Raw genomic sequence first — 23,160 nt, forward strand, 5'->3', positions numbered from 1 at the left:
CACCTCTTGTGCCAGCGTTAACCAGCAGTGTGAAGGCAAATATAAAAAGTACAATATTTTCATAATTAAAGTCAAAATTCTAGCAAAAAAGTATTCATTTTTAAATAATGATTTACCCATTATACTTTAATTATACATAATAATTTACTTATTATAAATAATGTTGTGTGTGTGTGTGTATATATATATTTATATATTATTTATGTATTAATGTGTTATGTTGTTACAAGATTATTATGAGTTGTGTTCCAATGATATTTAAAGACTTTGACGTCTACAAGCTCAGCATATTAATCATAATTTCTTGATTCAGTGGTTTTATCTTTGCATATAATGTCATAAATGAAACGTTTCGTGTATTTATTCTTTAAATACTTTATTTATTTGCTTGTTTATTAATGGCAACATTTTATTTACCGTAAGCTATTTCAGTCGGTTTGCTGCCTTTCAAAAAAAAAAAAAAAAGCCACAAAAAACTTTTAATTTGAAAAATGTCCCTTGTGTCACTGAAAGTGTTTCATCGTTTCTCCGCTCACACGTCACTGACTGGTGTCGAGAACGCGCGTGGGTCGCGTGCACGTCATTATGAATTGCGCTCTGGCTTTGGGATGTTGTGAATAAATTCTTCGTTTGTTGGACCAGCGTTTATTTAGCCTTATGTTTTAGTGAGCGTAGCTGTGAAACAGAGAAAGAGAGAGTCGACACAACAACAAAAATGAATGAGCCCGAGGGACTGCGGTTCAGGAGGTTAAACAGACCTCAAATAATTACTGACGAAACCCATGAACCCCAGTACAAAAACACAAGGTAAGCCATACCTACCTGCCTTCATTGCTTACTTGGAAACATTTGTAGCACTTGATTAATTTGAATTCAATTTAATTGATGTGAAATTTGTCCTCGTCTGATAAATGTATACCATGTTGTTCTGTTGTGCGTTGCAGCACTTACAGTGGGAAGGTGTTTCGTGTGACGTTACTCTCACTGGTGGCTTTCCTGCTTTTCCCACTGCTGGTCCTCATTTTCCTGATTGATTCTCCCATTCAACCAGAGGCCTTCAGGTGAGCTTCGTCCTCTCACAGAGATCTACACCTTTAGCATGGGAAACACATGTCACAACTCACAGTATTTCAGACATTCAAGGTCTCCTCGGGAATACAAGTTTAGATAAAAACTCATGGAAAGATACATTTTCTAGTTACACCTCACTCTTGAATATTGAATTGGATAAAAATCAGTAAATGACTAAATTAATGCATGTAAAATAGGATATTACTCATGCAAGGGTGTGTAATGATGTAGGTGGTTGCAGAGAGGAGTAAAGGTGGGACGTTGTGTCATACCGCATTGCTCAGAAACCATGAGTTATTGCCATTGGTCCTACTCAATGTTTATTGCTAAATGTCAGTTGTAAAGTTTATTACAAAATGGCAAAAAATAACTTCCTGTAACATTCTGTTGCCAAGCTGGAAATGTTGCAATTTAAAAGAAGCCCTATTCAAAAAGTGAATTGCTTTAATTGTAAAAACTGTTCCCAAACGTTATTCTGGAGCCCTGCAAACTTAAATGGTTGTAATTCATGAATGCTCTGTCAGGAATACAGACCTTGGTCTCTTTGTAAAGAAGACGCTTCAGATTATTGCTGAAGTAAAAGCACTTAAAAAAATTAAAGTGTGAAAATTTTGTATAAGTTTAGGCTTACTGTAAAACAATTGTACTGTACTAAAAAAAATGTTATACAATAATTTAGTTACACTTTATTTTAAGGTGTCATTGTTACAGTGTAATTATATATTTAAGTTCTGAGTAATATTAAGCAACTACGTGTACTCACTATAGGGTTAGGGTAGGATTAGGATTTGGTTGAGGGTTAGTTGCATGTAATTAATTATCCATAATTGACTGTATGTACATAACATATGTAACAAGGACACTGTAAAATAAAGTGTTACCAATAATTTTTACTCTAAAATTGCTATAAAACCAAAGCCATACATCTAACCAAGTTGTATTCCAAATTTGAAGTTGATATCGCAAAAATTAAAGTTTCTATGAGATTTTGTTTAGGCGTTATCCCAACAATAGCCACCAGATGACAACCACACTCAATTGACTTTTTTCTATTCGTTCTCCTGTAACAAATTAATCAATTTGCCACAATGTCTCTTCTATCACAAAACAATCTCCATATATGCAACCTTGAGTCTCAGACCTTTTGGATGATATGTATTTAGTCAAGAATAGAAAATTTTTGATTATAAAAGTTAAATTAAATGTTGTAAAATGAAACACTAGGAGGAGGAGCCGGCTAAAAGGTTGTAAAGTACCCTTTCCATGGTAACGCAATGTCCGATTTCAAAACGGTTTTCAGAGGATGAATTTTGAGGGTTTTTTAAGCTTTTGAAAAAAATATTGCTGAAAATTAAGCGGTTAATTGTTGGAATACTAATTTTCTCCATCTGGGCAATAATTAAGATGTTTAAATCAACTGGAGATGGTAACAATCTTCATGGAAGAGGACGAGTGTCTATATTGGCCCCACACGCACTGAAGAGGATGGTTTGGTTTGAAAGTTGGAGAATTGCAGATGCTAGTTGGGTCTTGGGTTCAGAAAGTCTCCAAAACTATGATCACACCTCATCTATATAATTACAACCTATTTGGGAAGAATGCAATGGGAAAAGCCTTTGGTGACATTAAACCGTAATATCGTGCACCTACAGTTTGCTAGGCGTTACTGGAACTTTCAGTGGGAGTTTTAACACTGAGTTTAATGGTCAGATGAGACCAAAATAAAGCTTTTTTGGAAAAAACACCAGATGTGGGTTTGGATAGACTGAACCATAGCAATGTAGAAAAGTACCTCATCCCCACTGTGAATAATGCTGGTGGATCTTTAATGCTGTGGGGCTACATATCTTCCAAAAGACCCTGGGCAACTTAGGATACACGGTAAAATAAAATAAACATCAAGGGCCAGCAGATATAAAATCAACACCTGACTGACCCTGTCAGGAAGCTTGGTTGGATCTTCCAGCATGTCAATGATCCAAAGCACGTCTCAAAATAAACCACAGAATAGTTCACCGATCACAGGATGAAGGTTTTGCCATGGACATAGCAGTCCCCTGACCCAAACCCCATACAAACCTGTGGGATGAGCTGAAGAGAAGAGTCCACAAGCATGGATCTCCCAATCTGGAGAGATTCTGAATGGAGGAATGGTCTCTGATCTCTTGCCATATGTTCATCAACCACATTCATTTGTTACGCATTATAGGAGAAGTTTCATAGCGGTTATCTATCTTGGCAAAGGAACGTTGCACAAAGTATTAAATTAAGGGGTGCCAATAATTGTGCAATACATATATTTCAGCAAAATTGTTTTATGATACGATTTTGTTTCTTTCAACTATTTGACTTTAATTAAAGGTTCGATTTTTGTGAATATTTTGAATGAAAGACTAAGAGGAGAAATTGCATAACCAATTTTCACAGTCAGTTTTGCTCATATTTACCAAGGGTGCCAATACTTGTGAAGCCCACAGTATTTATTAATGTTTTGAATTAGATTTATTTTTTCCTTTAATTTAACTTTTGGGGTAATTTATTTCAGCTTTATTTCGATTACTAAAACAATATTGCTACAGGGAGTTGATGTAAATGAAGTCACATGTGGCATGAAAGGTGTTTTATTTATTTTTAATAAAAAATAGACCAACATTTGTGAGCTGTGGTGCTGCCTCAATGTTCTTGACAAAATCCAATATAAATATTCATCTTAAGTCAAGCCCCACAGTGCGTTCTCATTTCTTTTTTAGTTCTGACAATGGTTAATAATTGATGCCTCTGCAGTTGATATGTAGGGCATTTCATCTCCTCCAGCTTTCTGCTGAAAGAACGACTTTCAGTTCAGTTCTTCTCAACATTTCTGAACATGAAGCTTAACTAAAGTTCTTCTTTGTTTTTTTCCCCTCTTGTGTTTGATAATTAGTCTCAATGAACCGCCTCTTATGACTGGCTGTTACGAGCCCAACCTGATACTCAGACAGGCAGAGCGACTGTTCGAGGAGCGGCTCATCGGCCCAGAATCCCTTGCCAATATTGGAGGTCAGTATTTGCAAAGCAATGCAGTCAAAACTTGACCTTTCACCCAGTCTGCCGCAGCTGTTTGGCAGTGTGTGCACTGAGAGATAAACTGTGGTTGTACTTGCCAAAATAGGTAAAAGTTGAGTTGACTTGGAGTGTGTTATTGTATTTTTGCATGGTTGCACACTCTGACAATATATAAGGAAGTATGAAGATCTTAAGATTTAAATGATTATATGTAGATCTTAATATTGATCTTAAGTCATTAAATATAAAAAAAATAAAAAATTTGCTTTAATGGCAGTATGTAATGCCTCTAAATCATTCTTGTTTTGTAGATGTTTTGTACACTGGGACGGCTGATGGAAAGATAGTCAAAATCGAGGGAAAGAACATTCATGTATTAGCAACACTTGGCAAGCCACCATGTGGTAAGAAAACCAACAATACTGGACCCTTTCCTCAAACACTGCGTAATGTGGTATTTCAACATAAGTGACCTTGTCTTTTGAAATGCTCGGGTTCATGGGTTTGTTGCACATGGCATGAATCTTTGTACAGATTTCAGTAACTTTTAGGAAACTCGTGTGTTTTTTTTGTTTGTTTTTTTGACGTTAACAATTGCTAAATATGATCGGGTTCCAATTGGATATGCACAAAAAAATTATTTTGGACTAAACAAAGCTTTTGTCGACTGAATTTTAATAGTCACACAGTCCATGACGAACAGATCGTCAACACCTGGTCCATGTGGTAATTCTGTCGGGCAGGAAGACATGGCTTTTCATTTCAAACGCAAGTAGTAGCCTAACATTAGCCACTTTATTTGGCTGCTGGCTCTAATGTTAACGTTATCTTAGATAAATATTCTTACGCTAATATTAGGCACATATGTTTTAGGCACACAGGTGTTTGTGCGGAGTGTGGAAACAAAATTACACAGCGCTTACTTCATGACATGTTTAACTTAACATGCATTTCTCTCTGAAGTCGCATCAACTATACTGTGGAGATTAGGAGTCGGCGTCGTCAACTTCTTTGCAGCCGACACTCGCTAGTTTATTAATAAATTAAAATGTTCAGACAATCTCCTTGCTGTTGTTTTACCTGACACATTTGTAATCAGTACATTTGCCGGTGAGCTGCAGTATTACGGTTTAACTGGTGAATTTATGTGAACGATCGGCCGCAGATTCGTAAATTTTAAAGCTGCCGTCGGCAACATTTTTTTTAATCATATTCAGTGAAATCGACACTATAATCTGACAGAACAACATAAATAAAGTGGTTTTAGAAAAAAACGCGAGCTTCTAACTCCACCTGGAGCGTGTTATTTGTTTTGCAAAAATCCACAGCTCCCGGATCATCGGGTCCAATCAGCGCAGGGGGGTGTGAGATCTGACTGTCAATCACAGATCGGGCACACGCCACCCCTCGCGCACGTTACAATCACATGCACACGCTTGAAGTTCGCGCAGTAACTAAGAGTGATGGCGGATGTATCTCGCTTTCAAAACACTAACAAATCAAGTAAGCTCATTTAGAGTATAAATGACGTTAGCAATTGCAATCTATCGGTAGATTAGCCAGGACAGCATACCTCCAAAGACTCCATGGTGTTTATGGATGCTGATGAGACGGGCGCGTTGACAGATAACCTGGTGCACACGCACTGACCAGCACGAACTCGGTGGGAGGGTATCCGTTGATAGTGGGGGAGGGGCATGAGAGTTGTAAACATTCAAAATTTTGCCTAAATCCACTCAATCTGCCAGACTTGCCGACTGCAGCTTTAAAAAACCTATGCAATGTGTTCATTAAATTAAACTTTCTTACAACATGATGCTGGTATCATTGTAAAGATAAAACATTAGTGATGTCATTACCTGGTAGAAGTATGTTTAAGAAAAAAACAACTAAATGCTAATAAAATAATTCTTGTCATGGGATTCGAACTCAACGGAGAATTGCCGCATTCTATCGATCGAACTATTTTACCACCACAGCAAGCGAACGGATCTTAATCTTCAAATGAGGAGCTCTTTTCCAAAACGCGATAAACGCCATTTAAAAAAAATTTAGTTTGTCATGTCATTTTGCTGTGTTCTGAACCTATTCACTGCTCCATCAATGTTTCATGCCAAATCGCTATATTTCCTTGTTTAAAATGTACTGCAAGATGCAGTTCTTTTCCAAACCGCGATAAGCGGCAAACCTATTTTTAGCCTAAACGCGATAAATCCTCTCTCGACAAATCAGAATTCAGTGAGCGTTCTACGCAATCCAACATCGGCCCGCTAAACAGAGGTTTGTTTATGTTCATTCATTCCTCAAAATTAGTGCTTTAAACGGTGATAACACTTTTGATGGCTTTGATGAGCCAGTGAGACCTACTCCTGGGGTAGATGCTGCTGCCAAAGGTTTCTGTTTATAATTTCTGCCAAAAATGGCATTCGACAATCAAGGAGCAAAAGTCGAATATCGTTCGAAAATCGAAATTTTTATTTTATTTTTATTAATCAACCGTTTTCTGTGTGTCAGTGTCTGCAAAGATGAAATTGACGATCAGCATCTCTGTAGTGAACGCGCCTAGAGAGAAATGCATGTAATGGATTACATAATCAGAGAGTATGCTATTTATTTTCGTTTTTAATTGTTTCGTTTAAAGACATTTCAAGCTTTCTATATAGAAATATTTCTCATGACTCTGTGAGGCATACGCTGAATTTCGATTAATTTATGATGAGATGCGCTCCTGTTCACGTGCAATGCAAGTGACCACGCGGGCGCCTCCATGTCATGATTATATTGTCTATTTGCTTCTTATTTATTAAATCCAGGCAATTGGTTGATGAAAAAAATATTAAAATTAAGATACAATTTATACAAAACGAAATTCACTTTAAAGAAAGGCTTTCTACAAAACAAAACTTAATTAAGTGGCCAAAATCATCCATTTTTGGATTTTTCTTTTGTGGATTTATAGCGTTTTGAAGAAAAAAAAATACTTTGAATTTATCATCAACAATATTGTTGTTTGATTTAATAATCATTGTTCAACATGTTCAGACTGAGGGGGAAAAAAAAACGTTTTAACAGGCTAAATTGAATATTCACAAAATGTGTGGGTCTAGGTAAAAAAAAAAGAATTTCCTGAAAACTATTGAAATGGATTTATCGCGTTTTGGAAAAGAGCTCCTCAAATATTCTTTTCTGTAGCCTAATGTTTCATGATGCCACTGTGCTCATGTTGACTCACGCTCGCATGCTGATTTAGCCTCATCTGTGTGAACAAACAAATGACCTAAATAAATAAGCCCTCCATTGAGCTGAGTCATTACAGTTTGTTTGTTTTTATTCACTCTGGTACCGTTTTCAAGAGGTACATTTTTAAAAAATCTTCTTTACTAATCGCACAACAGATCATTAAAAATGCATGTCCTTTTTTCCTATAATGTTAGTACATTTTCAATGTTAGGACAAAACAAAAATCACATAATATCCTACACACAAGTGTTTCATCTACCTTTCATTCATAACTGCCATTCATAATGCTTACTATCAAACTTTTCATTTGCATCTTTTCTTATTCAGTTGAATACATTTGTCTATTGTTTAATCCAACTAATTTTTTTTATTAACCTAATCATACATCTATAGATTTCTATATAAATTCTAAAGATATGGATTCTATCGAACAGTAGAGAGAGAGTCTGTAAACACCGGAAACCATCAATGACAGTGTAACTATTAGATTAATCAGAGATTAATCAGAAGGAGGGAGACGGATCAGGTAGGCTAACGGTTACATCAAAATACAGGCGTTTTACATTACAGAATAACATGTGATACTATCAACAGAGGCCTTACCCTGGTAAAGACTGCCAAAGCACTGTAACTTACACTTCATCTAAAAAGGTCAACTAGAGTATAGATTATGGTATAGTTGGAGCATTTGATGTATTTACAGCTTACTCTGTTCTAGCACAAAAACTCACGGTCATATCTTTTGATAACACACTGGATAGATAATATTACAAACATTATACATTTAACATTTAATATAATTGAATGTATTTTCCAATTTGGCAACTGTATCCAGTATTACTGTAACATCTTTGATTTACCTACAAGGGTGATTTGAAATCTTGTATTATTTACTATTGAATTATCTGATTGTTCAAAGTACTAAATTAGATATAAGATCATAGTTATGCTTTGGTGATTAAACCAAATGTTCTACAATGACTATGTGGAAAGAAATATATAGGATAGCTGTAAGGGGTCCCAATGAAAGCTTTATATCACATTTTGCAAGAGTGAGTATGACTAACTAACTCAGCTCAATAAATCAGCTTATTTATTTAGGTCATTTGTTTGTTCATTGAACACTGAGTGATGAGTATTATGTCGCACAATATGTTGGGGTTTTGATGAGATCTTGTCACTGTGTCATATAATGTATTCAGAAGAGGCTGTATCAGCATGTGAGTGTGAGGCACAAGTTAACATGAGCGTCATGACACATTAGGCTACAGAAAAGCTTATTTGAGGATCAAGATCTGTTTGTGGTGGTAAAATAGTTGAATCGATAGAATGCTCCAATGTTGTGTTGCTTGTATTTTGATGGATGAGTTCGAATCCCGTAACAAGGATGACTTTATAAACTTAAATTTTTTTTTGTTAAAAGTACTTCTGCTGTTCCAAGGTAATGACATCACTAATGTTTTATCTTTACAATGATACCAGCATCATGTTGTAAGAAAGTTTAATTGTAATGAAGACACTGCGAGTCAAATCGTTCACATCTGGCGTAAAGTCACAACTTAACACGGTCATCAGTTAAAGCTACAATATGTAATTTTTTCGCCGCCAAAGGTCGCATTTTCAAAACAATAACAAAGACGAAGCTGATGGCGCTATTGAAGGAGAGTGGAACTATGGGAGATGTCGTTTTCACCATCCAGAGATGTATACAATTCACGAATCATATAAATTATATATCAGCTAATAAATTAGTTTTTGTATTAGGCTACCTGTACGTTTGATCACACTATGGGGCTGTTTACACGACACTGTTTTCAACTAAAAACGTAAAACATTTCATGCGTTTTGGCCTTTTGTTTTTTACACAACAACAGCGTTTTGGGTGCCTGAAAACGCAAAGTTTTGAAAACGGGTTTCAAAGTGCAAGTTTTTGAAAACGGTCTCAATGTAAACAACAAAAACGTGAATCTCTGAAGACTATGACGTAATGCACATGCGTATTACGTGTTCAGTCTATAGTGCTTCATCACCATCTAACCCTTTAACTGACTTCTCAACCAAACGGTTGAGCACATTTGAGTCACTATATTTTATTGAGAGGAGTACCCAACTTAACTCAAACTGATTGAGCCATCTCTATCATCTGGTTGAGGTATATTATGCCAAAAAAAATCCACTAGATGTCACAGTGTCAATCAACAGCACTTGTCACAACACTTCTTCTAACATGGATGTCAGAAACAAATAAATCACCCCAGCCATGTGAACTGTTTTTGGTGAAATTTTGCAAGCTAAGCATAATTTTTTTTACATATTACACTGTAAGAGCCTTAACTTTACAAAATGATGTTACTTGGTGCTATGAAAAAACTTAAGTATATTTTTAATAATTTTTCAAAAACATGCTCAACCAAATGGTTGATTTGGCACATAACGGTTAATTGTTTCCCCCCTTTTTGAGAATGGACATTACAATGCACTATTAAAACTTGGTTGTAATTCAAGTATGATTTGGAATAAAGACCTAAGTTTAGTCTTGTTTTAAAGAAAACACTCTCCAGATTATTGCTGAAGTAAAAGCACTTCAAAAAATAAAAGTATGAGAAAGTTATGGAAGTTTTAAATTTACATTAAATCAAATATACTGCACTAAATATTTTTTCTTTCATATAAAATATATATTTTACAAAATATTTTTTCCTATAAAATTACTATAAAATCAAAGCCATATATCTAACCAAGTTGTGTTCCAAATTTGAAGTTGATATCACAAAAATTGAAGTTCTCATGAGATTTTGTGTAGGCGACGGGCGTAATACCAAAAATGACATAAATTCCATTGAATTTAATTGTATGCATTCTGCTGTAACAAAAGAATAAATTTCTGTCCAAACATCACTTCTGTTACAAAATATGGAACCTTGAGACTCAGACCTTTCTGACAATGTGTTTTGTCAAGACTAGAAAAGGTTTGATCATAAATTATGATGGGCAATGAAAAAGTATGGCAAAGTATGTGTATGAATTCCGGTCCCGGTAATATTCCGCAGTCACCTTGTCAGTCAGCTCCTGTTGCTGATCTGTGCGGCGACTCTCGTTCGGCTCACGATTTATTAAGCAGACATGTTCAGTTTAATAGTGTCTGTTCTCTTACTGAACTAAATGATTTTATTTAAAAAAAAAATCAAATCGACAGTGGGGGGCGGTGCCGCGGTGGGCAAGAGATGTAACCGGTGTTGCTTCTGAACACCGGTAACACCGACTTCGTAGCAAGCCTAGTGCACAGTATGTTCATTTTTTGTTCTTCCTTGTCATTCGTTCATGATCTTTGCTTTATTTTTCAATGATTCTCAGAAATTGCTAACTGCACCTTTAATTAAAATTTTAAATGCTCATTGTTATGGTTTAGTATTTCTCTGTAATGTAGAACAGTGTTACATATAATATTCCTTCTCAGCCCTGAAACCGAAACCATTGTAATTAAATTAAAATCACAAACATCTGACTTGTCGACTAATGGCTTGAACCAGCCCTACTGGTACATTACACTAATGCATGTAAAGCACACATGCATTAATGTAACATTAAAGCACTACATAGACAGGTTAAAAGTTCCTAAGTGTATTTTATCACAGTAGAAGATGGCATTTTATATAATGGATGACTGTTCTCCTGTCTTCTCCCTGGCTGTGTTATAAACTGCGGAAACAAACAATAAATGTGCTTAGAATTTTAATTGTTGACTAGCTCATGCATTTTTTTCCATCAAACACATCAAGTTATTCAATAACTGATAGATATAATTAAGAATTCCAGTATCAAATACTACTATCATTAATGAATAGCTATTGTCATTTTTTTTCCTGATTCAAAGGCTCTCCAGAGCATGAACACACTTGTGGACGTCCTCTGGGAATCCGTGTGGGACCCAATGGCACCTTGTTTGTCACTGATGCCTATTTGGGACTGTTTGAGGTCAACCCTGTCACGGGTAAGGAAAGAGAATACACATATTCTGTTTTAAAAAGTCAGTACTCATTTAAAGGGTTATAGTTCATGCAAAAAAAAAAAAAAATAATTCTGCCATTATTCACTAAACCGCATGTTGTTCCAAACCTGTATGCAGTTTGTTTTTTTCACATAGCACACAAAGGCAGGAGTTGAGACGCCACTCCTCTAACAATAGTTCACAGTGCCCACGTCTCTGTCAAGCTCCAAAAAGAACAATGCACTGTCTCGTTTTGACTCTTAGGTGAGGTACAATCTCTGGTGAGCACAGGGAAGATGATCGGTGGTCGACGTCTGGGCTTTGTGAATGATCTGGATGTAACTCAGGATGGGAAAAAGGTGTACTTCACTGACTCCAGCAGCAGGTGGCAGCGCAGAGACTTCATGCACCTGATCATGGAGGCCACAGCAGATGGACGGTAACTGGGACATGAAACATTCAGTGGGGGATCTTATTTTCAGTGCATTTCACGGGTTTTCACACTTTACATAGTTTCTGAATCACTGCTTGTTTTCATTGGGAATTATGTTTTAGTACGGTGACTGATGTTGCTAATTTGTTTGTTTTTTCAGTGTGCTTGAGTACGATACAGAGAGCAAGGAAGTTTCCGTGATGATGGAGAACCTGAGGTTTCCTAACGGCATCCAGCTCTTCCCTGATGAGGAGTCTGTTCTAGTGGCTGAAACCACAATGGCGAGAATAAGGAGGTGATACTCGCCGTACTGTTTATATTCAGTTACTTTGGTCATTGATTGTTAACTTTTATATTATTTCATTTTTTTTAATTATTCTAATCAAAACCTGGGATGTTATTATCCCGGAACAAGAGCTTATGTTCATACTGTTTTTACTATTTCTATAGTATATACTGTACACTAGCGTTCAAAAGCTTGAGGTAAGATAAAATAAAAAGGAAATTACTACTTTTATTCTGCAAGGATGCATTAATTAGATTTTTATTTTATTTTATTTTTTTAAGTGCCAGTAAAGTTTTAAAATATTACAAAAATTTGCAGTTTCGAATAAATGCTGTTCTTTTGAACTTTCTATTTATCAAGAGTCCTGAAAATAATACAAAAATATGCACGACAAAATTAAATGTTTGAAGGATTTCTGAAGGATCATGTGACACTAAAGACTGGAGTAAAATTCAGCTTTGCATCACAGGAATAAATTACATCTAATAATTTATATAATGTGCACATACACTCACCGGCCACTTTATTAGGTACCCCATGCTAGTAACGGTTTGGACCACCTTTTGCCTTCAGAACTGCCTCAATTCTTCGTGGCATAGATTCAACAAGGTGCTGGAAGCATTCCTCAGGGAGTTTGGTCCATATTGACATGATGGCATCACACAGTTGCCGCAGATTTGTCGGCTGCACATCCATGATGCGAATCTCCCGTTCCACCACATCCCAAAGATGCTCTATTGGGATGAGATCTGGTGACTGTGGAGGCCATTTTAGTACAGTGAACTCATTGTCATGTTCAAGAAACCAATTTGAAATGATTAGAGCTTTGTGACATGGTGGAAGTAGCCATCAGAGGATGGGTACATGGTGGCCATAAAGGGATGGACATGGTCAGAAACAATGCTCAGGTAGGCCGTGGCATTTAAACGATGCCCAATTGGCACTAAGGGGCCTAAAGTGTGCCAGGAAAACATCCCCCACACCATTACACCACCACCACCAGCCTGCACAGTGGTAACAAGGCATGATGGTTCCATGTTCTCATTCTGTTTACGCCAAATTCTGACTCTAACATCTGAATGTCTCAACAGAAATCGAGACTCATCAGACCAGGCAACATTTTTCCAGTCTTCAACTGTTCAATTTTGGTGAGCTCTTGCAAATTGTAGCCTCTTTTTCCTATTTGTAGTGGAGATGAGTGGTACCCGGTGGAGTCTTCTGCTGTTGTAGCCCATCCGCCTCAAGGTTGTGCGTGTTGTGGCTTCACAAATGCTTTGCTGCATACCTCGGTTGTAACGAGTGGTTATTTCAGTCACTGTTGCCCTTCTATCAGCTCGAACCAGTCTGGCCATTCTCCTCTGACCTCTGGCATCAACAAGGCATTTCCGCCCACAGAACTGCCGCTCACTGGATGTTTTTTCTTTTTCGGACCATTCTCTGTAAACCCTAGAGATGGTTGTGCGTGAAAATCCCAGTAGATTAGCAGTTTCTGAAATACTCAGACCAGCCCTTCTGGCACCAACAATCATGCCACGTTCAAAGTCACTCAAATCAACTTTCTTCCCCATACTGATGCTCGGTTTGAACTGCAGGAGATTGTCTTGACCATGTCTACATGCCTAAATGCACTGAGTTGCCGCCATGTGATTGGCTGCTTAGAAATTAAGTGTTAACGAGCAGTTGGACAGGTGTACCTAATAAAGTGGCCGGTGAGTGTATATTATATAAACAAACTCGACAACAATAATATATATGTGTGTGTATATGTATATTTATATGCTGATACAAACACACATATGTATACACAATTCAGTGCATTTATACACTAAAATAGAATACCGTTATTTTAAACTGTAATATCTCACAACATTACTGTTTTTACTTAAGCCTATTTTTGATCAAATCTGAAAAATTGAAAAATCGTAACTTTTGAATCAGTGTATTTCTATCCCTCATGGCAAGTTTCACATCTTTGACTTTAAAGATGCTCATGTTTGCTTTCTAATACAAATCCGACCAATAATGAGCTGTTCTGTACTTCACTTCCACCTATATGTCAGTAAACTGATTGTCCAATGTAATTGTAAGCGTGTCCCTCCCTTTGGGCTGATTCATTATCAGGTCAGCTAGAACACATCAGTTCTCCCGGTCACTTCTTTATCGCCTCACACAGCTGACCTCTTGAATGACATAGTCCTCATTCACAGCTACATGACGTCTCATGTCTGCTAGAGGCATGGGCCGTTCTCCTCACCTGGATGAATGATGAGTGCATGCAGTTGCCAAGGCAACAGGCTCCATCATTAAGCTTCCTGTGTGGAGATGCATAGCATGTTTGCTCTTACTAAAGCTAGTGTGGTCTCAGTGCTCCAGAGGGTTTAATATTAATGTACCTTCCCTTTACCTCTGTACTGATCAAACGTTATCAAAATGATTCCAGTTCGCACGGATGCGTGGAACCGACTAAAAATTCTGTATTATGAAGGCCAGACAAGTAATTTGATGATGTCAGTTTGTATAAAAGACTACGTGCCTGTGCACATATATATTCAAATGTGCATGCCTATAGACTAAACACATATGCATGTGCGTCACCGTTTTCACAGATTCATGCTTTTGAAGTTTACACGGAGATGATTAAAAAAATATACATTTTTCAAAACTTGCACCTTGGAACCCATTTCAAAGTTTGCGTTCGCGATCCACGAAACACTGTTGTTGTGCAGATGAGCTGCTAGAACGCATTAAAAGTTTTCTGCTTTCAGTTAAAACAGTGTCGTGTTAGCGGCCCTTAAATTAATAACTAATGATCTTGGAAGTGAATCAATCAAAAACTAACTTTAGCTGGACAATAACTTTATTCAAGAGCTGTTGTAAAGCCTCGGTTACTGTAATTTCCTGTTATCACTGTAAAGCTGCTTTGAAACAATCTTTATTGTTCAAAGCGCTATATAAATGAATGTGACTTAAATGAAGGTGACTACTTTAACCCTGTGGTGATCTGGGATGGTCTGGTTAAATCAGTAGAAACAGTGCTGGGTAAAAATAACTCCCAGATTAACTGAGGTTATGTTAATTAAAAATGAGACAATGTTGCCAAAAGATTTAGCATTTTTTGGTTAGTGTATTACAGTGTATTGGAACCAGATTTGTTCAATTCCTAATATAACAAATCCAATGTCAATGTTGAAACTTCATCTTGACTTGTCGGTTTAGCTGATGTATCGGTCTGTCACTGCTCATGTTCAGTTCTACATTATTGAATGTTTACTTTGTTGTCTTCACAGAGTTCACGTGTCTGGCCTCAATAAAGGAGGAATGGATACCTTTATAGACAACCTCCCAGGATTCCCTGACAACATTCGACGCAGTTCTTCAGGAGGATACTGGGTGGCCATGTCTGCTGTGCGACCCAACCCCGGCTTCTCTATGCTGGACTTCCTGTCTCAAAGACCCTGGATAAAGAAGTTCATATTTAAGGTAAGCTGCCATTTAGAAGTAAAATAAAAACTTTACAAATTTTTTTTATACCAATGTTTTGTTGTTTAAAGTAACAACAGGTAACTTTTCAACCTTCATAATATATTTCCAAGTCTCTTGTGATGGTACATCGACTTACAATAGGTTGAATGACACGTCTGCCATAGCCTGACGGGGTCTGTAGCGTTTTTAATCGTACTTTTAAACTTCGGGTTTCGGGTAGTAACCGGCGAACAAAGAGAACTACAAAATTCGACTGCTTTACGGCATATACGTCACTTCCACCACCACCCCCATTTCCTTAAAATCGGACTTGCGAGCCAAATGTTATAGTCATGGCCGAAGCAGCACAGAAAAACAAGAAAGCAAAGGTTTTATCGGAGCAAAGCAAAAAGAGAAAGTGATCGCGTTAAAGGCAGAACGAGGATCAACATTGCAGAGCTGCCAACTCTCACGCATTGGCCGTGAGACACCCGCATTTGATTGGTTTCACACGCTCACACGCCACACCCCCGGTTTCTCACGCTAAATTGTCAACCCGGTCGGTCAAATGCCTGAAAGATGAGTTTATCTAGATCTCTACCTGTTGAGCCACTCGTGATCGACAAGTTATACCGCAAATTAGTTCAAATCTCCCGGAATCTAGAGCGAGCGCGCACGCGAGACAGAGACTGTGCTCCAACGCGCGCGGACGGCAGAGAGAGAAAGCGAGCGAGAGACCTTGCGTGTGCAGGGAGCATCGAACCCCCCATCGAAAAAAGAATGCCTCTCTCTAACCTCTCTAATTCGCTAGAGTAGTAGCGAATTATCAATCTGGTAGCTAGTAAACGATATTCTAGTTTTTGATGGTTAGCTATCGCTAGTATTCTCCTTCTGATTTGAACTTTGCAATCGATGAAATGCAAATAGCAAATGTTTGACCTAAAAAGTGTAGTCTACTCAACATGTACAAAGAAAGGAGGAAGATTATTAATAAAATCATATTTTAGGATACCTAACATGTCTGTGATATTTGTTTATTTGTCTTGCCTCAAGCTATAATGCAAATCGATTTGTAAAATTTGAGGATTCATTTATGGTAGCTTGATATTATAATATTGACGATATATGGTTATTATCAACCACTCAAACATAGCATTGAAGTATCATATAGATTCAGTAAAACGGTAACCAATAGACTAGGCTACTATAATGACGCTGGCTTGTAAACGTGAGCATCGCGATCATTTGTCGTTAGAAAAAAAATAAAACCCATGAAATTATATTCATATGACATGCTGAAATATATGCCACTGTACCTGGGATGAAGACATTTCACACGCGACGCAAGCAGAACACCTGCATGTGACCTCCTCCTACAGTGTTCAGGGCTATCATGGTTGTCAACAATTGCACGTGCATATAGGATGACAGAGTTTACGACAGTAGTAGAGGACAATACTGTTTCCCAACTGTAGGGGGACCCCGAGAGCAAAAGTTATCTGTTGTTACTTTAATAAAAAGAAATGTTTTTTTTAATGATTTTGTTTTCTTATTTATATTTATCTAATTATTACTAATTTATTTATTTTTTAAATTAAAATTAATAATAAACAATGTCTGAGTAATAAATCACTTTTCAAATGACAAATACATAGACATGTATTGCTTTTTATTTAAACAGTTTAAACATAGTTAAATGTAACAGTAAAATAACAAATAAATCACTTTTAAAATTGACAAATAGATATATAAAACAAGAAAATAAATGGACCCATTTGTAAAAAGGATCTCGAGACCCACAAGTTTTGTCATTTTGTTGCTCTCCATCCAGCTGTTTTTCTTAATAGTGCGACAGTCTGTTCCGGAAGTAAAATCTGCATTCATTTTCCATTTCTCTATAAGGAAATTGAGTTTAAACTATAACTTATAAACCTTTAAAGACAGACCTACTGTGAGCTACAAGCTTGTTAATCTATGGTATTTGGCGTCAGCCTGCATTATTTCAGCTTATTTTTTTAAATAATCGTGTTTAACAGCAGAATTCCTGGTGAAAAACTACATTACCCATGATGCTGAACAAAAAATGACACCAATCAGAGAGTCAAAAAAAGCAAGACTCACCAAAAGATCTCTTTAGCTCCGCCCAGTCCCATGAAGCACTGTGAATAAACGAGTCGATCTCTCTACGCTCTTTAAAAATACTTAAACGTTTGTGTGTATATATTTATAATCAAATGTAATTTGATTGTGCTGTTCGCAATGCTTCATGGGATTGTAGTTATTTTCCTCACTAAGCGAAGTACACAGTCTTGTACCCTTTGTATTTTTCTCCGACTTTATTAAATACTTTGTTTGCTTCAAATCAAAATAAAAAAATATATATATATATATTAGGGCTGTCAGTTAAATGCGTTATTAACAGCGTTAACGCAAACCCATTTTAACGGCGTAAAAACTTTTAGCGCGCCATTAACGGTCTTTTTGGCCTAGCAAACTTTGCAGGTTTTTTTCACATGCTTTTGCAACAGGACGCGGCATGCGCTGCGCTGCGCTATGAAACCCATTTATGTCAATGGCTTGTGCCGCGCGAAGACGTTTTGTTGCTTCGTCGACCAAAGCGCAAGCGGATCTAGCTAGACCGGAAACAAAACAACAGGCACGCCGCACACACTTGTTTAGGCTTGTGAGCCGGCCAAATAGTAGGTTTACGTTACGTTTTGAGTGGATGACGAGCGCGAGACGCCGAAATGGACGCCAATAAGATTCTAAATGGAAAGTTTACTTTTAAAAAGTTGCCAAATGGTTCCATTGACAAGACCAAAGTGATCTGTGTGTTTTGTCGTTGTGAACTGAGCGATCATCATCGCAGCACGTCCAGTCTGAAATACCACTTGATGATGGCCAAGCACACACACACACACACACACACACACACACACACACACACACACACACACAGAGCTGATATGAATTCTCCGCCCCCTCGTCAATATCAGGACCTCGTCAGTATTTCTTTCGCCCTTTTATTGATGGACAGTGTTACATTGTGTGAGAGATTATTTGCTCCAAGTGAGAATGTTAGTGTGAAATTGAACACAGTATATGCCAATGTTGTTTTCAATAAAAAACATTTGCACAAAGCAAGCCGATCCACTTTTCCATGTTGATAAGAGCATTAAAATGAGAAAAAATAATGGGACAAAAAGACATCAAGAGACATTTAGAATAGATAAAAATGTGCGATTAATTGCGATTAATCATGAGTTAACTATGACATTAATGTGATTAATCGCGATTAAATATTTTAATCGTTTGACAGCACTAATATATATATATATATATATATGAATCCCTATGGGAAAAAATACTTCTCAAACCAGTGCCAGTGAAAAAGCTGGCTGGCACTGTTGTACTCGAGAACAATTCCTAAGTGAGCACTTCTTAGGAAACATGTTGTCTGGTTAATTAATTGCTGATTTTGATAGTAGTTTTTGTAATGGTGGTTTTACACATTCCGACTCAATATATATTTCTGAAATAGATCTGCTTTCCCATGTTTTGTGTGTTCTCAGCTCTTCAGTCAAGAAACCCTGTTGAAGTTTGTGCCGCGCTACAGCCTGGTGGTAGAGCTTCAGGACGGTGGGACGTGCGTTCGTAGCTTTCACGACCCTCACGGCATGGTGGCGGCCTACATCAGCGAGGCACACGAGTACAACGGCTACCTGTACCTGGGCTCCTTCCGCTCCCCTTATCTGTGCAAGCTGGATCTGAGCAAAGTGTGAAACATGCCGAAGAACACGTCACAATCCTGACAGATGCTCAGCTTGAGTCATTTCACTGTGGCTTCTAAACAGATCCCGAAGCAATTAACACAAGAACACTTATCAAATTCTTCCATATTATAGTCAACATATGACCAAACACAGTCCCTTCATTTTATCCCATCCTCTTTATTTAGGTCTGACAGATGCCTGTTTTATGTTCCATTAACCTGTGTGTGGGTGACTTTCTTTTTTTAGAGATGTGCGGTGCAAAATAAGCTCTCTGGTAGCCTGTTTTGTTTGTTTAGTTTTTTTTTTAATCAAAAGATGTGCCATTACTATTTTTATTTTTCTCCCTTGTGACAGAAATAGTCGTTTCTGTACTTGTTTTATTTGCACCGACCATCATCTGGTCCTTAAAATAGAGCTGCCAACTGTTTCTCTTATAAAGGCGCTGTGATACACATCAAGACGACCTATAAAAACTATAACTCCTGTGGGTGGCCGCATAAGGATGTTGTTTTGGGGAAGTGAAAGGGTATTTTCATATGATTATAAAATGAATCTTCTGCAACATTACGCTAAAATTATTTCTGTTTTTAAGAATGTTCGAATGTGTGAATGTTTTGGTTTATTTTTAATTAACAGATTGACAGTATTAATTCCTCATTTCATTGTTGTCTGTATATGTTGCAGAAATGAGAGCTGTGTCACTCTTGGCTGATAAATGCTGCTGGCTTTATAATATTTAGCACACCCTTACACAAGTATCTGTGTTTTCCATTCATACATTATATGATGTCTATAATAATTATCAGCAATAATGCAGCGGTTTTTAACTGGTGGGTCATGGCTCATTTGATAAGACAATGGTGAAAAAAATAGTCCTAAATTGAAATAATAAATTAAATAATCTTGCATAGTTGGGAAAGCAAAATTAATTTGCTTAACTTTTTTCTTTTTGCATTCCTGTAGTTTAAACAGTATAGCATGATGTTAGCAACGCCATGGTCATGGGTTCGATTCCCAGGGAATGCATGAACTGGGAATGGAGACAATATGCAAGTCACTTTGGATTAAAGCTTCTGACAAAAGTAGGTCTTGTTGACATCAAAGATTGTGTGGATACTCGAGCTACACAATTATTACGATCTCAATTCAAACACCCATGTGATCTTATTCCTAAATGGCAATTTGGCTATATCTATTGAACCTTTGACTAGAAGTACCAGCGAACATTCAAATCTGTGTTTTCTCTGCCGCTGACCCAGAGGGAGCAGTTGTCATGTTCAGGTATTAAACAACTCCACAAACAGTTTTTGAACCACACGGTATCATTATTTCTGTCTTACTATAATTCAAATGATCACAGAAGTACTGGGATAAAAGTTTATAGTTCAGATATAAACACTGATGTCTATGGTTGTGATCAAAATAGAATAAAACACTTTTTGAAAGTTACTTGATGCTTCAAAAAAAATTATCAGTAGCCGCGTTTCCATTACAGATTTGCGCAAAACTTTTGCGTTTTTTTCTAAATATCGATAAAAAACTATTGCGATATGACGGCGTTTCCATTAACCGATGTTATGCGACTTTGGACGTTTGTAGGTTTAACACATGTGAATAGACGTGCAGCCACCGCACAAGACATTATTATTATTAATGGAAGGAGACGTGGTGTGTTATCCAAGCATTAATGGTAAGGAAAGACCCTAATACTGTGAACGGCACATGACGTGTTTTTGTGTGTTTCTCCCTCATTTCTGCTCCAAGGTCTTGATTGTGGCATTTCTTTGAGGTTTAGAATCCAGTATTTCTGCAATTCTTTTTTCTTTTATGAATTTAATAAAGAACTTTGTCTCGTATTCTGTCCAAACGGTCCGTGTACTTTTGCGTCCATTTATTTTTCCTTTTTTAACCCGTAGCCTAATTGAAAAACGAAAAATGAACGGTTGTTGTATTTTTAAAGCGCAAAGTTGAACAACAAATTTTCAATTTGAACTGTAGCCTATACACACCAATGCTGCGCAAAAAAATAAATATAGACGAATTTTCAGATTTTTGTTTATGACTTTTTGTCCCTTTATTAAACATTTAAAATATTCACAAATTAATATGAAAAAAATGTTGATTTTACTGGTTTTCTAAGGCCAAATTAGAACCCGATGATATTTTTCCCGCAGTGCTGAATAAGAAGAGCCATGTCTCTGGAACCATAGCCTAGGTGATTTATAGGTGATTCTAGGCTAATGATAATAAATGTGTCTGAAAAAATAACGAGGCATTTTAATTGTTTATTAATAAACTATAGTGTTAGTGCCGACTGCAAACATATTTTCATCTCCACTGTAAAGCGGATGGGATGCGCCTTTAGAGAGAAATGCACCTTTCATATGGATTACATAATCAGAAGGTATTTGCTTTCGATTTGAATTTGTTCGTTCAAGCTTTAGCCTATAGGCTATATTTTGTTTCAGTTAATTTCTGAGACATGTTCCAGTTCACGGAGATCATGAAAGCGCGCCTGATTTATTTTGCAAAAGAAGAACGTTTTCTTGTTATTGTGAGTTTACACAAATAAAAGTAGTTGCGGATTATGTATTATTATTTTCTGTATGACCATAAATGATAGAGTATTTTAAGTTGTTTCCACTGTTGACAGGAAAATGCAAGTGTTCGCGCCCGCGCCTCCGTCATCCAGTGCGCGCTCCACAAACCCTTTGGATATACGTCAAAATCTTGTTTATTTGTGATAATCTTAGCCCTGTATTATTATTGTCTAACCTGTATTATGAATGACATTTGACGAATTGCTTTGTTCCTTTTTTGGATAAAAGCGCCTTCTAAATATGTAGCCTAATAAATGTAGCCTAATAAATGTAATAGGCTATAATAATAATAATTATTATTATTATTTGCGTTTATAACTATAAATGACTTCACTTAAGACAGTAATATATTTATCATAAAATAATTGATGAATGTATTATTTTTATATAACCTTTTACAGTTTTGGAAAATGAGTTTGTGTTATATTTCTTTTTTTGTATGAGAAGTCTTTTTTTGCTATTCTATTATAGCCTATGACCCCCCCCCCCCCCCCCCCCAAAAAAAAATAAAGGACTTTAAAGATACAAGTACCGGGCTAAATTTCGTTTTTTTAGAAAATTCAAGAAATTACAAAGAACTGATATTTACAAATCTGAGAGCGCGGATTAGGATATCGTGGGTATAGGCCTACAGTTTATTAATCCATGGGCACGATTTGTTAAACCGATCGAGGGAACAGTTTGTACTCAACCGTGAATAGGCCTGCGGTTTATAAACTTGAGGGGACGGATTGCAAAACCGTCGCCACAGATTTTTTTTCATTTAGGCAATTTTATTTTTTCACAGACGCTCCATATCTAAATGTTCCGTGTCAAAATGAAATGCAGAAATCAAATTTCGCAAAGTTGTAGGCCTATGTCAGTTAGGCCTATTTGATTTTCAATTAAATAAGCAATAGGCTATATAAGGAAAATAAGTTTGTATGTGAATATCTTTTCACCAGTCTAAAAACTAATAAAGAAAGCATCTTTTTCGTTTTCATACGAGTTAAAGGAAAAACGAATGGACGCAATAGCCTACACGGACCCCAAACACACGCGCCTTCTAAGTCAGGTGACTGTAATTGCGCAAAAACTGTTTCCATTGCAGTTTTGCGAAATATTCCTTTTTCGAATTGCCTTAAAAACCACCTCATGCGAGCGTAAAAACTTTTTTGCGATAAATGGGAGTTTTTGCGAAATTGACATGTTTCCATTGAGCGTATTTTTAATTCGCAATTTCAATTTGCGCAATTTGAAGGGTAATGGAAACGCGGCTAGTG

At 36.8% G+C, this 23,160-nt stretch overlaps 1 protein-coding gene across 1 annotated transcript; it reads left to right on the top strand.

Moving 5' to 3' along the window:
- The first annotated feature begins 536 nt into the window (after positions 1-536).
- apmap (adipocyte plasma membrane associated protein) lies at positions 537-20,601 on the top strand. Its single transcript, XM_056249986.1, has 9 exons — positions 537-807; positions 945-1,061; positions 3,995-4,110; positions 4,428-4,520; positions 11,231-11,347; positions 11,609-11,783; positions 11,938-12,072; positions 15,351-15,543; positions 19,098-20,601. The coding sequence occupies exons 1-9, from the start codon at positions 716-718 to the stop codon at positions 19,305-19,307; spliced, it is 1,248 nt and encodes a 415-aa protein (XP_056105961.1). The 5' UTR covers positions 537-715; the 3' UTR covers positions 19,308-20,601.
- Positions 20,602-23,160: the final 2,559 nt, after the last annotated feature.

Source organism: Rhinichthys klamathensis, unplaced genomic scaffold (assembly GCF_029890125.1).
Source record: "Rhinichthys klamathensis goyatoka isolate OS25496 unplaced genomic scaffold, OSU_Roscu_1.1 h1tg000003l_1, whole genome shotgun sequence".
Classification (NCBI taxonomy): Eukaryota; Metazoa; Chordata; class Actinopteri; order Cypriniformes; family Leuciscidae; genus Rhinichthys; species Rhinichthys klamathensis.

Coding starts and splice junctions, on each gene's coding strand:
- apmap (XM_056249986.1), top strand. CDS start 716: ATGAATGAGCCCGAGGGACTGCGGTTCAGGAGGTTAAACAGACCTCAA. Junction 808..944: donor CCCCAGTACAAAAACACAAG/GTAAGCCATACC, acceptor TGTGCGTTGCAG/CACTTACAGTGGGAAGGTGT. Junction 11,348..11,608: donor TGAGGTCAACCCTGTCACGG/GTAAGGAAAGAG, acceptor TTTGACTCTTAG/GTGAGGTACAATCTCTGGTG.